This window comes from Capronia epimyces, assembly GCF_000585565.1.
Source record: "Capronia epimyces CBS 606.96 chromosome Unknown aczIQ-supercont1.3, whole genome shotgun sequence".
NCBI lineage: Eukaryota > Fungi > Ascomycota > Eurotiomycetes > Chaetothyriales > Herpotrichiellaceae > Capronia > Capronia epimyces.
This window is the reverse complement of record NW_006912906.1, coordinates 2,218,293-2,235,363: the sequence shown is the minus strand read 5'-3', so window position 1 is coordinate 2,235,363 and position 17,071 is coordinate 2,218,293. Positions and strand designations below refer to the sequence as shown.

Here is a 17,071-nt window from a genome sequence, read left to right as displayed (position 1 = left end):
GTGCATGACCTGGTCCGTATATCAGTCTGAGACATATGAGATTGCCCCGCCCTGGAAGCCCCAGAAGACAGCCTCATGCTGTACCTGTTCCGTGCTTGGCCTTGTCAAAACCTAAGAAGCATTCCCCAGTCTTCTTAACGAGCCTCTTCAGATGATCTACTATATAGTTAGTATGGCCCCTGGACCTTTTCAGTAGACAGTAACGAACCTTTCATTCTAGGCAGGCCTAGGGGTGGGTGTCAAAATAGATGGCGGGTTACAAGGCGGGAAAATGATAGATAGGATATATATTCTAGAAAGGCCGTCGAGGATATCGTTCTGAGGCTTTCTGCCTATAGTCCTACAGTACATCATTTCGTATTATACAGGGGTATCTATGTCATGAAATCGTCGTATGTCATCAAACTAGGGCAGCAAAATGAACCTAGGCCGCCCCGGTCAAAGCTCGTCGTCCTCCTCCTCGGTGTCTGTTTCATTATCAAGCACAAGGGTATCCGACTCGATCTTGATGGAGGCCTTCGTATTAACTTCTCCTTTGACCAAAGTCTCGGCCTTGAGCTCCATGCTAGGCGTTTCAGCGTTCATTTCTTGCTTTACACAGGTCTCAGCTTTGACTTCTTTCTTCATTTCTGATTTCACCCGGACGGATGGGTTGTCCTGAAGATCGTTAGTCATCTCAAATCTCACTCCAACACCTCTTTCGGCCTTGGCTTCATTGTTTTTGATGTCCGGACTGTCCAGCAGGCTGTCAAGGACATCTCGACGGTAACGGTAGAATCGATCCAGACATTTTCTGCGCTCAGCTTGAGTCCAGTTCTCCACGACCAGTGCAAACGACACCACATCATTGCCATATCCAGCCCAGCGCGCCATGCTGCAGAATTGGCGCTTCATGACGGCCTGTGGAGGACGATATTTATATCGGATACCTCCATTGGGTGTGATGTTGCCGTGGTCAACCTCGTGTCCGTTCATGTACACAGTGCCATTGGTTGGCTCGGTCTGCGATTCGTCCTGGAAAACTTTGGACTGCTGCTCCTGCATGCCCCAGTGTCTGTCGGTACTGGCAGCCTCTTCGGCGCGTTTGGACAATAGCGCTTCGACCTTCGAGGAGCCAATCACTTCGCTGTTTTCGTGGGTATATGAGACCCCAACCGATGAAAGAATTGCCTGGATCGGATCATGCTTCCTGACAACTGCGATCTTCCCGGGCGCGAAAGGCGTTTTGGACCGTGGTTGAGGTTCTCCAAGGATCTCTGCTGCGAGCTGAGATATGGCTGCGTCCTCTTCGCCTTTGATGGGGCGAGGCAGGATACCTTGTTCCTTCATAGCGTCCGAGTCATCGTTGTAATCAGAGTCATGCTCTTCAGGATCCAGGTCCGCAACGCGGACGCCTGCTTTGGACTCTGCGATATTGGTCTTATTCACAATTTCTCGCAGCACCTGATTCTCGTTCTGGTAGGCAAAGAGATTTTGAAGTCCGAAGATCTCTCCTTTCTGATCTTTGCGATCTTGGACACCCTGAAAATATCGTCGTTCAGAGGTTGCATTGTACCCGATATTGGCTTGTTGTTGTTTATAAATTTGACGAGCATAGACAACCTCTTCCAGGGTTCCTTGACTGACCAGACGAAAGACTTCCACATCCCTGGTTTGTCCGATTCTGTAGGCTCGGTCTTGTGCTTGTAAGTCATATGCCGGATTCCAGTTCGGATCGACAACGACAACCTTGTTGGCGGACGTGATGTTCAGTCCGACCCCACCAGCTCGTGTGCTGATGAGAAAGACAAATTGGGTAGGGTCGGTGTTGAATTCTTGAACGGCTGCATATCGGTCGTCGTATTGCATGTTTCCATCCAAATATTTGACATTGAACTCCGTGCTGATGAACAGGTCCCGAAGCATTCGGAGAAGTCTGACGCTGTGGGAGAAGATGAGGACTTTGTTGTCGCCTTGGTCGTGCCAGAAGCTTAGGAGCTTCTTCAGCACGCGCCATTTACCGCAGTATTCGGGATTTCCAGTGTGCATGATGCTGTCTCGTGTCCGGTAGATTGAAGGCCACTGCTCGGGCATCGTAATCTGGAGTATGTCCAGGTCTTTTGCCTGTTTCTCTGATGAATCCGCGCCTTGGGGAATTAAGACGGCTAGATGGTTTGATATCTTTTGGAGGACATGGATTGCAGGGAAGACCCAGCCTTGCCACTTGCTTCCATCGGCCAATTCCATATGACAACACCAGCCCGATTTCTTCCCACTTCCGCAATCACACAGCTCCCCGCTGTTCTTAATGTGGTCCACGATGTCACTCTCAATGAAGTTTTGATACGCTCTTGCCTGCATCGCTGTGAGCGGACAAAAGATTACACGATCAGTCTTCTTCGGGAGCTGATCCTTGATCAATGCTTTCGTTCGTCGCAGAAAGAACTGCGGTAGAAGGTTATTCACGAGCATCTTTGCCGTTTTCCTGGCCCTTGCAAGCTGATAGTTAGATGCGTCGTGGCTCTGGCCCAATTTAAGTGGCTCGCAGATCGAAGTCCTCCATGTAGAAACTGGACCAAACCGGCCAGGATTCGTCCAGTTGAGAAGCGTCCAAAGCTCCTCGTACTTGTTCTGAATCGCGGTTCCTGTCAACCCGATACGGCAGAGGGCGTTAACTTCATTCATCGCCTTTGCGGTATCCGATCTTCGGTCTTTGATTTGGTGGCATTCGTCTGCCACAACGCAATCCCATTGCACCATGTTGATCTCACTTCGGTTGGCACGGTAGGTATGGTATGTGGTGATCATGACTTCAAGCATGCCCGCCTGAGCCTCCAAAAAGACCTCGTGTCGGTGCGAGGCATTGCCATGATAAAGATCAACGTGCCACCAACCCCAACGTTTGAATTCATCTTTCCAATTATTCATCAGCGTGCCCGGACAGATGATGAGAGTCCGAGGATACTCCTGCCCAGCACGCCTCATTTTTCTCATCCTCTTGTTGTCGCGCTCGTCGCCGGTTTTGCCATATGCAGCAGTGAGGAATGCGATTATCTGCACGGTTTTGCCCAAGCCCATGTCATCACTCAGGATCCCTCCCTTCTGATACACAAAAAGTTCGTGTAGGAAGGCCACGCCCGTAACTTGGTATTCTCGCAGGAATTGTGCGATGGGAGCCGGAATCAAACCAAGAGAATATGGCAGTTCGACGTCCTTGTATTCCCTGATTGCAGAGGATTGGGGAAAGTCCGGCCGTTCTTTCAAATTTTGCGGGTTTTCGTCGTCTGAAAAGAAGACCTCGTTGTAGCTGGGTGGTAGTTGCAGGCCACCTGCCTTGAGCCTCCTGGTACGCTCTTCGAATGTCTTTTTCCGGCTTTGTACGTAGTCCGGTGTAGTCCATTCCATGAGATCTTCATCTGGATCAGATTCATCGTATTCTTTGAGTTTTCTCCGTTTCCTCGGTGCCTGCCGTCCAACTCCAGTTGTGGCACCACCTGTCCGCACTTGGGGAGGAGCATCCATCTCTTTAGCAATAGCCCTGGCCTTACGGGCAGACTTCATCGCTCGCTTCTTGGCCTCCGCCGCTCTCTTTTTAGATTTCTCATCATCGGTCCACGCATAATTCAGTTCGTCGTCGGAATCCAACCGGACGGGCTCATGGATGGCTGCAGCGGGACTGCGCCGCCTTTCGGAGTTGGCTGTTTTCGCAGCGAACGATGCACCGGAGTCTTCTGCTTCGGTTACTGTGGACGATATTGTTTCATGGCTATCTGTCCCATGGCTGTCTGCTTGGTTCGCTGTTACTACCTTGGTCCCGTTGCGAGGTTCTTGTTTTACCTGGGAGTCATCCAGGTCATCGTCTTCGCTGTCGGTGAAAACCATCGTGAAGGCAACTTCCAGCCAGGCTTTGCGACACCCTCTCCCAGTCTGCAGTCTGCAGTGTTGAGAGTCGAGACGGTGTCTGAATTTGCTGCATGGTACGGTGTCCTCCGTGATTAGTACAGATAATGGCGAAGATGTACAAAGATTGCGGGGCAACAAGTCGCGAAGTGACGCAGTCGCGCGCTGCGTGAACACGAAATTTCCACCAGAGCACGGGAACAAATTGGGCCTCACTTTGGCCCAAGTTAGCGGTGCCTCGCAATATACTAAAATCGTGGGTTAAACCCACCCCATGCCTTGCTAATTCCAAGGTTCGAGGTGTCCGTCTTTGGCGCGCTTGTTCAGTATGCCTCTTGACACCATATCCACCTATGCGCAAACACTGCTCCGACAAGATGGCCGGCGATGGAACGAATTACGCAGAATCACTGCTTCAATCTCAACCCAACCTTCCAGCGATGGCAGTAGCCTTCTCACGATGGGAAACACAATGGTCCTATGCACAGTGACTGGCCCAAGAGAAGGGTACGGCTTATACTTCCGAAGTCGTTGTCAAGCGCATAGATTTACTCCTGCTAACCAAGCAATAGGCGCGGTCAACGAGACAACACAAATGCTACGGTCGAAACCGAGATCAATGTCGCATCCTTTGCGCAGATGGACCGTCGAAGACGAGTCAGGAACGATAAGCGCATCCAGGAGCTCCAAAGCACGGTCTCGAGTGCCTTTCAGAGCCATCTTTTCACCCACCTCTATCCACGTTCGACGATCTCGATATCCCTCCACGTGCTGAGTCTCGACGGAGCATTGCTAGTGGCATGTCTCAATGCTGCCAGCCTTGCCCTCGTAGATGCAGGCATTCCAATGCCTTCGATCCTTGCGGCCATTTCGAGTGGGAGTGTCACACCGACAGATGACTCTTCGACAAGACCCGAGCCTATACTAGATCTCAACAATGTGGAAGAGCAAGAGTTACCGTTCTTGTCGATTGCAACTGTTTCAGGTCATCCGGGCTCTGAAGACAAGGTTTCTGTGTTGACGATGGAGTCACGATGTCAAATCGGTGGAGCGAATAGCAAACTAGAGAGTATGATGGCCACAGGTGTTGACGGCTGCAAGCAGGTCCGAAGAAAGATGGAAGATGTTATCCGGAAACATGGCGCAAAAGTGCTGCAAGGTCGGAAATGAATATGGAGGTTGCGCAGAAGAACAGACACACGACTTCCTTGTTCTAGTGTAACTGTGCGCGCTGTCATTATGAACCCCAGTCATCATTCCTCGCTCACTGCCTAAAGCCCGGTCTGCTATGCGTGCTGAAGAGACTGAGCGGGTTCTTCGGAGGCCTCAACCCGGTCATATGTCTCTTGGATCTGACTCAACACCGTCTGTTCAATCTCTGCTGTCGGGTCGTCGGGGAAGAAGGTCGCCGCAGTCTCGGCAGAGGTGTCATCATCTGGAGTCAATACATCTCTTCACGAGCCAATAAGGCTTCCTCATTAGAAGTGAGGGCGAAAGATCAAAGGCAGCGAGTCTTGGACTGTGGCACTGGGCCGGATGACAATGGTGGTGCCATCTCACTGCAGCCTAACGGTGACGAGTCAGGCACTCTTATCCCAAAAGTGAATAAGCCGCATTCGTGGTACTCGAGCGGTTCAGTGGCCAGGTGTTGATCTCTATATTTGACAACTGTCGCCGCATAGAACCGATCATGCTCGCGTTCCCTGGATTCGACGAAACCAGCCATCTTTGCGATCAGGAAGTTATAGCAGTCAAACGCAACCACAAGTCTTGGAAGGATCGCACAATCACAGCCGCGTTTCACCCTCGTAATGCTTGCAGTTCTCTGTGTCCTGGTTCTCCAAACGAAGCCTTCATAGAGTCTTAGGGTATGCCCAATAGATCACCAGAATAGTATTACGGTGCTCCTGAGGACGAGTCGCCTAAGAGAAGGGTAGTTTTGAGGGCGGCCGCTTGACAAGATGTCTACGACCCTCTCATCTTTTTGATCGCCCACAAAGGCTTACGGGCCTTGCCGTCACAGTTGCAGGGATGCTACGGCTGTATGTACTATTACTAACGAACTCATGCAGGTACATATGCATTAGCGGGCAGAGGAATGACGAGTGTGTTGGCCCAGGCTTGGGGGATCTCTAGAAGCCGAATGGGCCCACGATTTGACAGCCGTTCAAAGGCTGGGATGGCATGGCCTTAGGGCCTCCTAAGCCTACTACAAGTCATCTCCCCAGGTGCCGTGGAGCTGCAGGTGGCGCGGCAGAGAGGAGGAATGGGCGTCGCCAGTCACCTACCAGTATTATCATTGGCCGCAAGCTACTAGATACGGATAACTGTCCCAGGTCACAGTCCCGTTGCAGGGAGCTTGGAAATTTTTGATGCTGGGCCCGGCTGACACCACGACTCTAGGCCACTCCGACATCGTCCAACAAATCGTTATTCAGGCTCCCTGCGATAGTCTACGCTCACTCCAGAGTAGTGGCTGGGTCAACTTCTCGCTCTTTCAATATCCACCCTCACTCCGTTCCTACCGATCTTGTATTCTTCCTGTCAAGTTCCTACTGATTGAACGTCCTCGTGCTATCCAGCATTTCTTCCCAATTGAACGGCGCTGTTGTGTCTTCTCCTTGTGAGAAGAGAACAGACTCTGTGTCTGCATTGGTACGCTGCTCTCTTGACCGCCACTTAATTCATGACCTGGCCAATGAATCTATTTTGTGCATACAACTGACAAGTGGCCAGGAGTCGTCCAGCCCTGAGAGCATGGCAAGATAGGCCCGGCACCTTTGTCCTGGCTGCTCAGCTTCCTCCACGTCCGACTCCTCTCTCCCCGTCATCATGCGAGGCTCCTCCCTCCTCCCAAAACGACTCCGCTCACTGGGCAAAAGCGACAGCTGGTTGAACCGTACTCTCACATCTGGTCTACTTGCACTCTCGCATACTGCCTGTCAGCACCCGATCCACACTATTGTCGCCATTGCTTTGCTTGCCAGCACCTCGTACGTTGGTCTACTTCAAGAGAGCCTGTTTGATACTGGCGCGAAATCGATACAGTACAATGGCGGAGTCGATGTGGAAGCACTGTTGAAAGGCAGTCGCACGCTAGAATTGTCCGAGAAGACTGCATGGAAGTGGAATTTTGCAGACGACTTTCCTCACTCTGGAGTTCCACAGGTATTACTGGTCAGTCAATGGATGGAAAGCGAAGATGAAATGTCCTGAGTACTGACCTCGTTGCAATAGGGAGCCGATCATCATGCTCTCGTCACATTTGTTTTCCCGGACTCTTCATCACTGCAGCTGGCGCCTGAAGCTCATGCCGTACCTACACCGGCCAACATCACAGCCACCAACATCCCGACAACATCCAATGTTCTCTCGCCGATATCGCACGACACCTCGCTTGCCTTTTATACATCCTTCTCCGAGGTCGGCGATTTTCTCAGAGCAGCGCAGGAGCTCCCAGCCCGAAACACCGCATCAAGCGATGATAGTCATGCTGTGTGGGTCATGAAGGCTGCCCGGTTGAATGGCAATGGCTCTCGCGGGTCATACAGGGCCTGGCTCAGTGAGGGCTGGACCTCGTTCGTGGACTTAATCAAGCACGCCGAGACGCTGGACATCATCATCATGTCTCTAGGTTATTTGTCGATGCACCTAACCTTCATCTCGTTATTTCTTTCGATGAAGCGGCTTGGGTCTAATGCTTGGCTGGCCATCTCCGTTTTGTTCTCCAGCCTTTTTGCGTTCCTATTTGGATTAGTCACCACCACCAAGCTGGGAGTTCCAGTTAACATGGTATTGCTATCAGAAGGCCTGCCGTTTCTCGTTGTCACCATTGGATTTGAAAAGTCAATCATTCTGACAAAGGCTGTGCTCTCTGCCTCCTACGACACCAAGCGGCGACCGGTCACTGGATCGGCAAATGCTGCCTCATCAGTCGCTCCAGTCATGCCGAACTCTATTCAAGAAGCAATCCAGATGGCTGTCAAAGACACAGGCTTCGAAATTGTGCGGGACTATGCCATCGAGATTGCTGTTCTGATTCTTGGTGCGGCCTCCGGGATCCAGGGCGGGCTTCGGCAATTCTGTTTCCTTGCAGCCTGGATTCTGGCGTACGATTGCTTCCTACTATTTACTTTCTACACTACAATCTTGTGCATCAAGCTTGAAATCAACCGCATCAAGCGACACGTCGCCCTTCGTAAGGCTCTTGAGGAAGACGGCATCAACCAGCGTGTGGCCGAGAATGTCGCCACAAATAACGACTGGCCCAGTGGGCAGTCCGAACAGGGAGCAGGTTTTAACATCTTTGGTCAAAAGATCAAGGCTAGCAGTGTACCGAAGTTCAAGATTTGGATGGTGACCGGGTTCATCATCATCAATCTCGTCAACCTTTGTGAGATTCCCTTCCGCACTGCCAGCAGTATCAAGGCTCCCGGTGCAACTATACCAAGTGTGTTGACTCCAGCGCCTATTGATCCCTTCAAAGTCGCGGAGAACGGTTTGGACGCCATATATGTTGCCGCGAAGAGCAAGAAGATTGAAACCTTCGTCACAGTCTTACCGCCTGTTAAATATGAACTGGACCATCCGTCTCTACATCGGCCTGGCACGCAAGAGGACCTAGGCTTCTTTGACTACGAGTATACAGATCAATTCCTCAATGTGGTAGGTGGCCGCGTTATTGAAGGTGTCCTGAAGAGCCTCGAAGACCCGGCCCTCAGCAAATGGGTGCTTATAGCTTTGACACTGAGTTTGATCCTGAACGGATATCTATTCAACGCAGCACGGTGGAGCTTAAAAGAGCCACAATCGCCAACGAGCTCGCCATCTGCGACGAATCCACCACAACTAGAACTGCCCCAGACGCCAAAACCCAAGCCAGTCAGGCTTGATATTGCAAACACTTCAAACAGATCTCAAGCCGAGATTGAGCAAATGCTCAAAGAGAAACGGGCGGCCTTTCTCACAGACGAAGAATTGATTGATCTATCGCTAAGGGGCAAAATTCCAGGCTATGCAATTGAGAAGACCTTGGAGCATCCTGAAGCCATGACACGGTTGGAATCCTTCGTCCGCGCTATCAAGGTTCGGAGAGCTGTGGTCTCGAGGACACCAGCTACCAAACGCTATGCTGCTGTTTTGGAATCATCGAAAACCCCCTACAAGGACTACAACTACGAACTTGTCCACGGTGCATGTTGTGAGAATGTGATCGGCTATCTGCCTCTACCGTTAGGTGTTGCGGGCCCTTTGACAATTGATGGCCAGAGCTACTTCCTGCCAATGGCAACTACTGAAGGTGTCCTGGTGGCCAGCGTAAGTCGGGGTTGCAAAGCCATAAACGCCGGTGGTGGCGCGGTCACGATTGTCACCGGTGATGGCATGACACGAGGCCCCTGTGTCGGCTTTCCAACCCTTGCCCGAGCTGCAGAAGCTAAGGTATGGCTGGATTCGGAAGAAGGCGGACGGCGAATGCGCGAGGCATTCAACTCGACCAGTCGCTTTGCACGACTACAGTCGCTGAAAACGGCTTTAGCAGGGACCTACCTCTATATTCGGTTCAAAACAACAACAGGCGATGCTATGGGTATGAATATGATATCGAAGGGAGTTGAAAAGGCGCTTTCCGTGATGTCAAATGAATGCGGCTTTGATGATATGTCGACGATAACAGTATCGGGCAACTACTGCACTGACAAGAAACCGGCAGCTATCAACTGGATTGACGGTCGAGGCAAGGCCGTCGTCGCTGAGGCCATCATTCCCGGCGACGTGGTTCGCAGCGTCCTCAAAAGCAATGTGGATGCTCTGGTGGAGCTCAACATCGCTAAGAACCTGATCGGCAGTGCAATGGCGGGCAGCATCGGGGGGTTCAATGCTCATGCCTCTAATATTGTCGCAGCCATGTTCTTGGCCACGGGCCAGGATCCCGCTCAAGTTGTGGAGAGTGGCAATTGCATCACAGTTATGAAGAAGTAAGTCTTTTCCTGCTGCAACGACACCAAGTCAGAATACTAACCCACATTAGCAACAATGGGAATCTTCAAATCAGTGTCTCTATGCCCTCCCTTGAGGTCGGTACCATCGGCGGAGGAACGATCCTTGAAGCACAATCGGCGATGCTCGAGATGCTTGGAGTTCGAGGAGCGCACCCGACCAACCCAGGCGACAACGCCCGCCAACTGGCCAGGATCATTGGTGCCGGCGTTCTTGCAGGGGAGCTCAGTCTGTGTAGTGCACTCGCTGCGGGCCATCTCGTCCGGGCACATATGGCACATAACCGCAGCGCTGCTCCTACTAGAACATCAACACCGGTATCTGCAGCGATGGAGCCCTTCCTTCGAGCGCAAAGCGGGCCTGGCATTCCACCTTCGCTCAAAATGACGAACGGGAGATGACAGACGGACAACCGCAGTCCGTTATGTTGATGTACACATGAACAGCATCGTATATATGGGATCTGAGCGAACGGCGTTTGAAGATGGTTGCCCAATGGCCAGGTGCTAATTTGCATAATGTGGTGTTTGCTCAAGAGCATTTTGAGATCGAAACGATGCTCAGTTATAGCGACGCAGGCGACTGTACAGCTGTTGTGTGAGGTGCTCAGGGAAGAGGAATCATCGCTGGAGGACGGTTGTTGGAGGAAGAATCGACCACGGGGAGCAACCTTCAAGCCAGCAGTTCGTCGAGTTGATCAGCGCAGATATAACATACGAGCAACAGGGACCATAACTATTATCATTGTACAACTGACTTCAACCGAATCTTCTTCTCATTGTTCCCGACTGTTGGAACAGAACTCGGGTCAATTAGATTCTGATCGACTGTCGTACTGGACGTTCGTGGCTTCGTGATGGGTGCCAGAATTAATGCCGGTTTATCCAAATACTACTTGCAGTCTTGCATAGCATTAAGGAAATCCCCAGCTCTGCTGGGTATCTAGATCTCTTGCAAGGCCCTAGAGTATATATCCTATTCATTGTTTGCTACCTTGTAACCCGCCGTCTACTCCGTATTGTGACACCCACCCTGAGTCTTCTGCCATAGCACCAGTATCTCCGGGCTTGTGGGCGAGACTGCATTTGTCACCCCTGAAGACAGGGCCACCAGGGGCGGGGTTTGAAAAAGGCGCGGAGCGCGTCGGTGAAGAAAGGATGGCGGATCGAGAGGCTAGTAAGAAGCTAAGTGGCCAGGCTAAGTTCCTCACGGTTAGTAAGGGGCAGCGGAAAAGTTCATGTGTAAGGCCTGGATTCAGAGGGATGTTATGTACAGTACGGAGCAGAATGTAGCGCCCGGAGCAACTGCAGGATGGATGGCTGCATCGCTGGGGTTCTGAGACGAATATCACCAGACCTCTGGCGCCTCTGGTCCCGTAGGGCAGATGAAGTGGTGAACGAGGGTGAAAACAGGAAGAAGCTGGCGTTGTAGTGCAGTCAGCGGACAGAATATCTGGAAGTACGGAGTACCAGGGTCGTTACCACAGTGCACTCCGTAAGCAGTATTGTATTGTATGTTGTATCAGATCAGGCACTGGGAAGTTGAACCGCATTCATTCCTTCCCCTGCCACTAGCGAATAAAATAATGGGTGTTAGAAGCAACCGCCATCCAAGAGAACCAGCAGAACGTCCTTCATCTCCTCCATCTCCAGTGCTCTCCCACAACCAGACAACCACGTTCAGTTCTCGCCGTCTGCTGGGCAGTCCGGATCGATCATCCCTTTCTTTCCGTCTTGTACGCTCTCTTTGTTCCTGATTCCAGTCGCGCCTGCGCATTGACCAGTCGAGTCTTCCACTCCTTGACCCGTTGCGGGACCTCCGACATTTGCTGCTTCAGCTTTACGACCGCCGAAGATAACGCTCTAGCGACCTTCACCAGCCTGTCCCTTCTTTCAACGATCTTCTTTCGACCCTGTGCCCTCTACCCATCTTGCATGCCGTGAAGGCGCGCGTCCCGAGATGCAAGCCACCATATCCCCTCCCAGTCGAGGCTCGCAGATGTCTCCCGTTTCGACCGCAGGCAGCGAATGGTCTGGCGTCAACACCTACAACCAACTGCCACGGAATGATGGGCCATACGCCGCATATAACCCTGCTGGGGATGAATACCCCCAGTCCAGACAACTGCCATTCCGTCCTCCACCCGCTGGGAACATGAACTATGGGCCCGGCTCGTTCGAACCCATGGGACAACCGCGCCCATCAGATACCGCTTCTCGAGGTTCATCACGCACCGGATCCATTGCGAACTCTCGATCAAGCGACGGCACAATTGCGGACGAGCATAGTAGAAAGTACAAAAGAATGGAGGCGGAGCTGTTTCAGCACTACACTGTCCTAAAGGGGTATCTGAAAGGAGCTGCGCAGGCGCCTCCGCGCCCCAACAAGGCGCGGGATAAACTATTACGCCTGTCGCCTGTTCAATTTCACGAGTTGAGTACGGATGTTTTTGACGAGCTACAAAGGAGACAAGCATCAGCTCCTCTCCCGGGCCGCCCGCCGCGGCAACAGAACGTCCCACCCTTTCTACAGCCACGACCTGATTTCCATGAAAAGCGCAATCAAGCCAGACAGAAATTGTCCACTCTCCAAGCCCCAAGATTCAGGGATCTGTCGACGGATGTCTTCTGCGAGCAGGAACGAAGATTTCCCCATTTCGCAAGACCTGACGGCGCTAGACGGGACAGTTCTCGGTCTCAATCAAAAGGGCCAACCCCCAGTGGTTCGCGAGACGGACCTAACAGCTTCTCAGGGCCACCAAGGTCCCAATCCTTTGGCATGTCCGGCCCGCTAGGTTATCAGCAGAGGCAGAATTCCGTGACAAATGTTCCCCAGTTTGACAACCCACCGCCGTCGAGTGACTATGGTCGACCGATGGCCAAGCAATTCCAAAGCAATACCATTACTCCCAATAAGAGCGTGATGGTCGAAGACGAGGATGACACACAGGCCACAGATTCGAGATATGACCGTTCTAGTGACGCCTTTGGTCTGGAAAGCTCTCTCACGAGCCCCAGGAGCGACCGGGATACTTCGGTCACTTCTCAGAGTGGAGCGAGCCTGCCTTCCAACCCAAAGCCTAATCCGCCCGCAGTGACCGAATTGCAAGATAAGGTGGCGGAGCTGGAAGCCAAGCTGGAGTCAAAGGATGACCAACTCCAGGAATTGGTCAACCAAAGTGATGAGTGGGCGTCCATAAAGCGGAGTCTTGAGGAGAAGGTCGAACAGGCTGAAACCCTCAACAAATCTTTGAAGGAGGAAATCGAGAAATTGAAGACCGAGGAACCCCATTCCAGCGGAGAAAATGTCCTGTGGAAAACCAAGTACTTGCAGCTCGATCATAACCACGGGATTTTGCAAGAGCAGTTGGCGCAACAGAGGGAACTGACTGAGGAAGTCGGACGGCAAGGCCAGCTTTATCTCGAGGAAATGAGGGCCATGGCAGAATCCGGAGGAAGCAACTTTGAACGAGAAGATCAATTGCAGACAGAGATCCACAAACTTCAAGAAGAGGTGAAAGAATGGAAAGCCCGATACGTCAAGGCCAAAACACAGCTCCGCAGCGTTCGCACGAGTTCCTTAGGACTAAATATCCCGCGGCTGGATGCTAGTCGAAATGCAGGTGTGCTTCAGGATCGTGATGGACTGGTAAAGGACATTCATGTCACCAAGTTTCAAATCTCAATTGATGAATTGCTCCGCATTGCCCGATCTGACACTCCTCAAGCTGTCCTCGACCACATGAAGACGGTGGTATTGGCTGTACGCGGCATTACGTCCGATATCGATGCAGGAGCATCGCCAGACAAGGATGATGAACTATCCAAGAAACGGACCAAGCTGAAGAGCAAAGTGTCAGCTACAGCGAACAATCTTATCACGGCGTCCAAGAACTTTGCGTCGGCCAATGGACTCTACCCTGTCAGTCTTGTGGATGCCGCTGCGTCGCACCTCACGGCGGCTGTTGTCGATCTCCTGCACACGGTCAAGATCCGTCCCAGCCCTGATGGGGAGCTAGAAGATGAGGACGATAGCACCCTGGAGCCTCTGCAAAGTAACGGATATTTCAACATTGCCGAGAGTTTAAGACGGAGGAGTGCTATTGAAAGTGTATACAGTGCCTTGAGCACTCCGTCCGATGTGCGAAATGGTCCGAACCAGGCGGTCTCGAACTCCCATCAACGAGGAGGGTCAAACTACATGAATGGTACCGGGCTTGGAATCAAGGCCGGTTATGCGACGAGCCCAGAGGCAGCCGATCTCGAGGATCTCAAGGTTAGTTGTGCTGGACAATCCTGAACAGTGACTTGAGACTAATTCTTTTACTAGATGTACCTCGAAGATCAGACTGATGGTTTGGTCGAATCCATTACCGCTATGGTGGATGCCATCCGCAATGATGAAGCCATGCCAGCAATTCGTAACCACATTACCACTATTGCTAGGACGATCGAGAATATTGTGGGTGCGGTGGAGCGAACGGCGAATGAGCCATACTCGTATCAGTCAACGTTGAGCGACAAGTCTCATACAAGCGCAACGATGTTGCAAGGGTGTCGAGAACAGTTGCTGAAGGCCTACTCAGAATCGGCCGCGTACGACAATCAGCCAGAGAGCAAGGAGTTCACGCAGAAGTTGCCGCCGATGGCATTCCAGATTGCTCGGGAGACCAAGGAACTCGTGTCAAGGATCATGGCCATTGAAGTTGGACGTCCCGACGATGATTTCAGCTGAGAGGCGAGTGTGCAACCTTCACATACAGTAGCACCTTTTGTCTGTGAGACCTCGCTGGGATAGACGGTTATATGCGTACGTATAATGCACCAACATCGGCGCTGGATGCAATACATATCAGACCAGTATAATCAACTCTACATTGTATTGTGCCGCCGTGTTTGATTGAACAGCGGCAGCTGATGGAGGCTGTCGTATTAAAGGTAAATACTTGTTTTTATTTTCTATATACCCACTTATCTACAGGTAATTAGTTGATACATAGTAGAAGAGATAATAGCCTACTAAGCACCTTAAAATAGGGATTAAATCTATTTATCGCTCTCTCGGTGGTATTATTATAGATATATGCCGAAATCCTAAGGCGATCCCCCTAAGAGTATAACTATTTAACTTAGACTAACTCTAGTACTATAGGTAACTATTTAAACACGTTATTAGCGAATATAGTAGCTAGATCCTCGTTAGTCCTAAGCGCTACTAGGTACTTAGAGTCCTCGAGGATCTTTAGCTTAATCGGATCTTCTCCCTATAAAGAGGCGAAGTAGTTAGTACTATACTCGCGGCTTAAATACCTCCTATCTAGATAGAGAACCCTATCGATAAGAATTCTTCGTCGGACTAACTTAATAAAATACCCTCTAGCCGTAGAGGAGTTCTAGTATATATAGGGCTTATTAAAGGAGTATAATGAATATACTTTCTATATATACTAAACCGCGTACTAGTATAGTAGCTACTATCTCTTCTTAAGCACCCTACCCTATAGCCCTAACGTTAGCGTAAGAAAGGCTATTATCTCGCTAATAGTTCTTATCCGGGAGGCCTCGGTCCTAGAGAGGTATAACTAAACTTACTTAAACGTATATTATACTACGGTCGAGACTAAATATTCGATCTAAATATACGTAACTATTAGGGCTATATTATAGATAGAGTATCGTTACTATCACTTCGATATCTAGTCTAATTAAGACCCCGTTATAACCTTCTAATAGAGAAAGCGCTAGAGTAAGTCCCCGGCCTTATTAATCTTATATTAGACGCGTACTACGCTCTATAGGTTAGCTAGACTAACTAAGAGTCCTATTCGATCTCTATACGCTCGTAATAGGTCTATCGTTTTCTTCGTAAAATTAATTCCCGTAGTTCTCTAGAATAAGTAGCCTAGATAGACTTTCCGGAAGATAATCTCCTATAAGGGAATCTCCTTACCTAGTACCCTTATAAAGAACTTATCCCTTAGAGACCTATAAACGTCGATATCACGAATCGTTCCTTCGAAAAGTCACGTGTTCGATTAGGGTTACTAATATACGGAAGAAGATATTTCGATACGTATACTAGAGTAAGAGTGTCTATATTTAGAACGAAAACTATTAATAAAATATATTACAGAGACTTGCAAAACGGGTTTCCACCTAAACCACAAAAATGTTTTGTCTCTCGAATTGTGGGGCCACCAGTAGAAACATGCCATTCGGCAGGTTGAACGGCCTATGCTTTGCCATTCCACTAATCATGTTTCTTTCTCAGCTCGACATTTCCAGTCAAAACGCAGCCAGAAATACAGTCTTGTCATAACTTTTGACGATGACCACTATACCGTATTATTCCACTACACGAAAGAATTATCTCGCCTGTACGTCGTATTTCTAGTACGATACTTTACAGGTAACTTCTTGGTGTATTGATCAGGCATACTGTATGTCTATCGACGGCAGTAAATCTATTCGCAAGGAATGTTAAAGTCCCCCCAGTGCTCTTCGAGTACGGAGTATATGAGAGGATATTTAAGCATTCACTGAGAGCCTCTTCGATCAAGGCTGTAGCTCGCATTCACGCATCTGCGATCGATCCTAAAGGCTAGGACTCGGCCGTTGACTAGTCCCATAGCCAGCTGGTCTCCCTTCACATCAAAGTAAGTGACATCGAACCCGGCGGGTAGGCGGAGGATAGGCTGATTATCACAGAGAATCCACTGGTCATCGACATGTAAGGCTTCTGGCGAATCATCTATACGCATAGCTGAGTTAGTCGTAACAGTTCCAAGCTCCCATACACCACAGTTTGTGATAAGACGTGTGCCATCCGAAGAATACTTCAGCTGGGTGACTGGTCTGGGTGTCTGGATTTCTCGGATTTCTGGATCGTGAGAACGTGACCTTGAGATGTTAACTAGGTCAGGCAGCTTGTTGCTGCGACGGTGCGATAGGAGACTGATACGTTTTGTCCATCGCATCCGTGACCGTGGTTGATCGGACACCTTGGTCGCCGGGGATTTTGACTCGAATGTATCCAGCTGGCGTGTCGTTGCATCCCATATCTTGATCGTCTTGTCCCCAGATCCTGACACAATCCGTTGACCATCGGGTGAGAATGCCACCGCCCTGACCCAATTTGAGTGACCCGTCAGCGTCTTCTCTAGCTCGCCTGTCGTTGCATCCCATATCTTGATCGT

At 50.5% G+C, this 17,071-nt stretch overlaps 4 protein-coding genes across 4 annotated transcripts; 3 read left to right on the top strand and 1 right to left on the bottom strand.

Moving 5' to 3' along the window:
• Nucleotides 1-438: 438 nt before the first annotated feature.
• A1O3_04084 (uncharacterized protein) lies at nucleotides 439-3,861 on the bottom strand (the record flags this gene model as incomplete). The annotated part of the gene is made up of 1 exon (XM_007734215.1): nucleotides 439-3,861. The coding sequence occupies one exon, from the start codon at nucleotides 3,859-3,861 to the stop codon at nucleotides 439-441; it is 3,423 nt and encodes a 1,140-aa protein (XP_007732405.1).
• A 346-nt stretch (nucleotides 3,862-4,207) lies between these two features.
• A1O3_04083 (uncharacterized protein) lies at nucleotides 4,208-5,049 on the top strand (the record flags this gene model as incomplete). The annotated part of the gene is made up of 2 exons (XM_007734214.1): nucleotides 4,208-4,386; nucleotides 4,446-5,049. 2 exons carry the CDS (start codon nucleotides 4,208-4,210, stop codon nucleotides 5,047-5,049), a joined length of 783 nt encoding a protein of 260 aa, XP_007732404.1.
• Nucleotides 5,050-6,711: 1,662 nt separating this feature from the next.
• A1O3_04082 (hydroxymethylglutaryl-CoA reductase (NADPH)) lies at nucleotides 6,712-10,277 on the top strand (the record flags this gene model as incomplete). The annotated part of the gene is made up of 3 exons (XM_007734213.1): nucleotides 6,712-7,056; nucleotides 7,117-9,854; nucleotides 9,908-10,277. 3 exons carry the CDS (start codon nucleotides 6,712-6,714, stop codon nucleotides 10,275-10,277), a joined length of 3,453 nt encoding a protein of 1,150 aa, XP_007732403.1.
• Nucleotides 10,278-11,835: 1,558 nt separating this feature from the next.
• Nucleotides 11,836-14,610, top strand: A1O3_04081 (uncharacterized protein; the record flags this gene model as incomplete). The annotated part of the gene is made up of 2 exons (XM_007734212.1): nucleotides 11,836-14,151; nucleotides 14,206-14,610. 2 exons carry the CDS (start codon nucleotides 11,836-11,838, stop codon nucleotides 14,608-14,610), a joined length of 2,721 nt encoding a protein of 906 aa, XP_007732402.1.
• Between the last annotated feature and the right edge of the window lie 2,461 nt (nucleotides 14,611-17,071).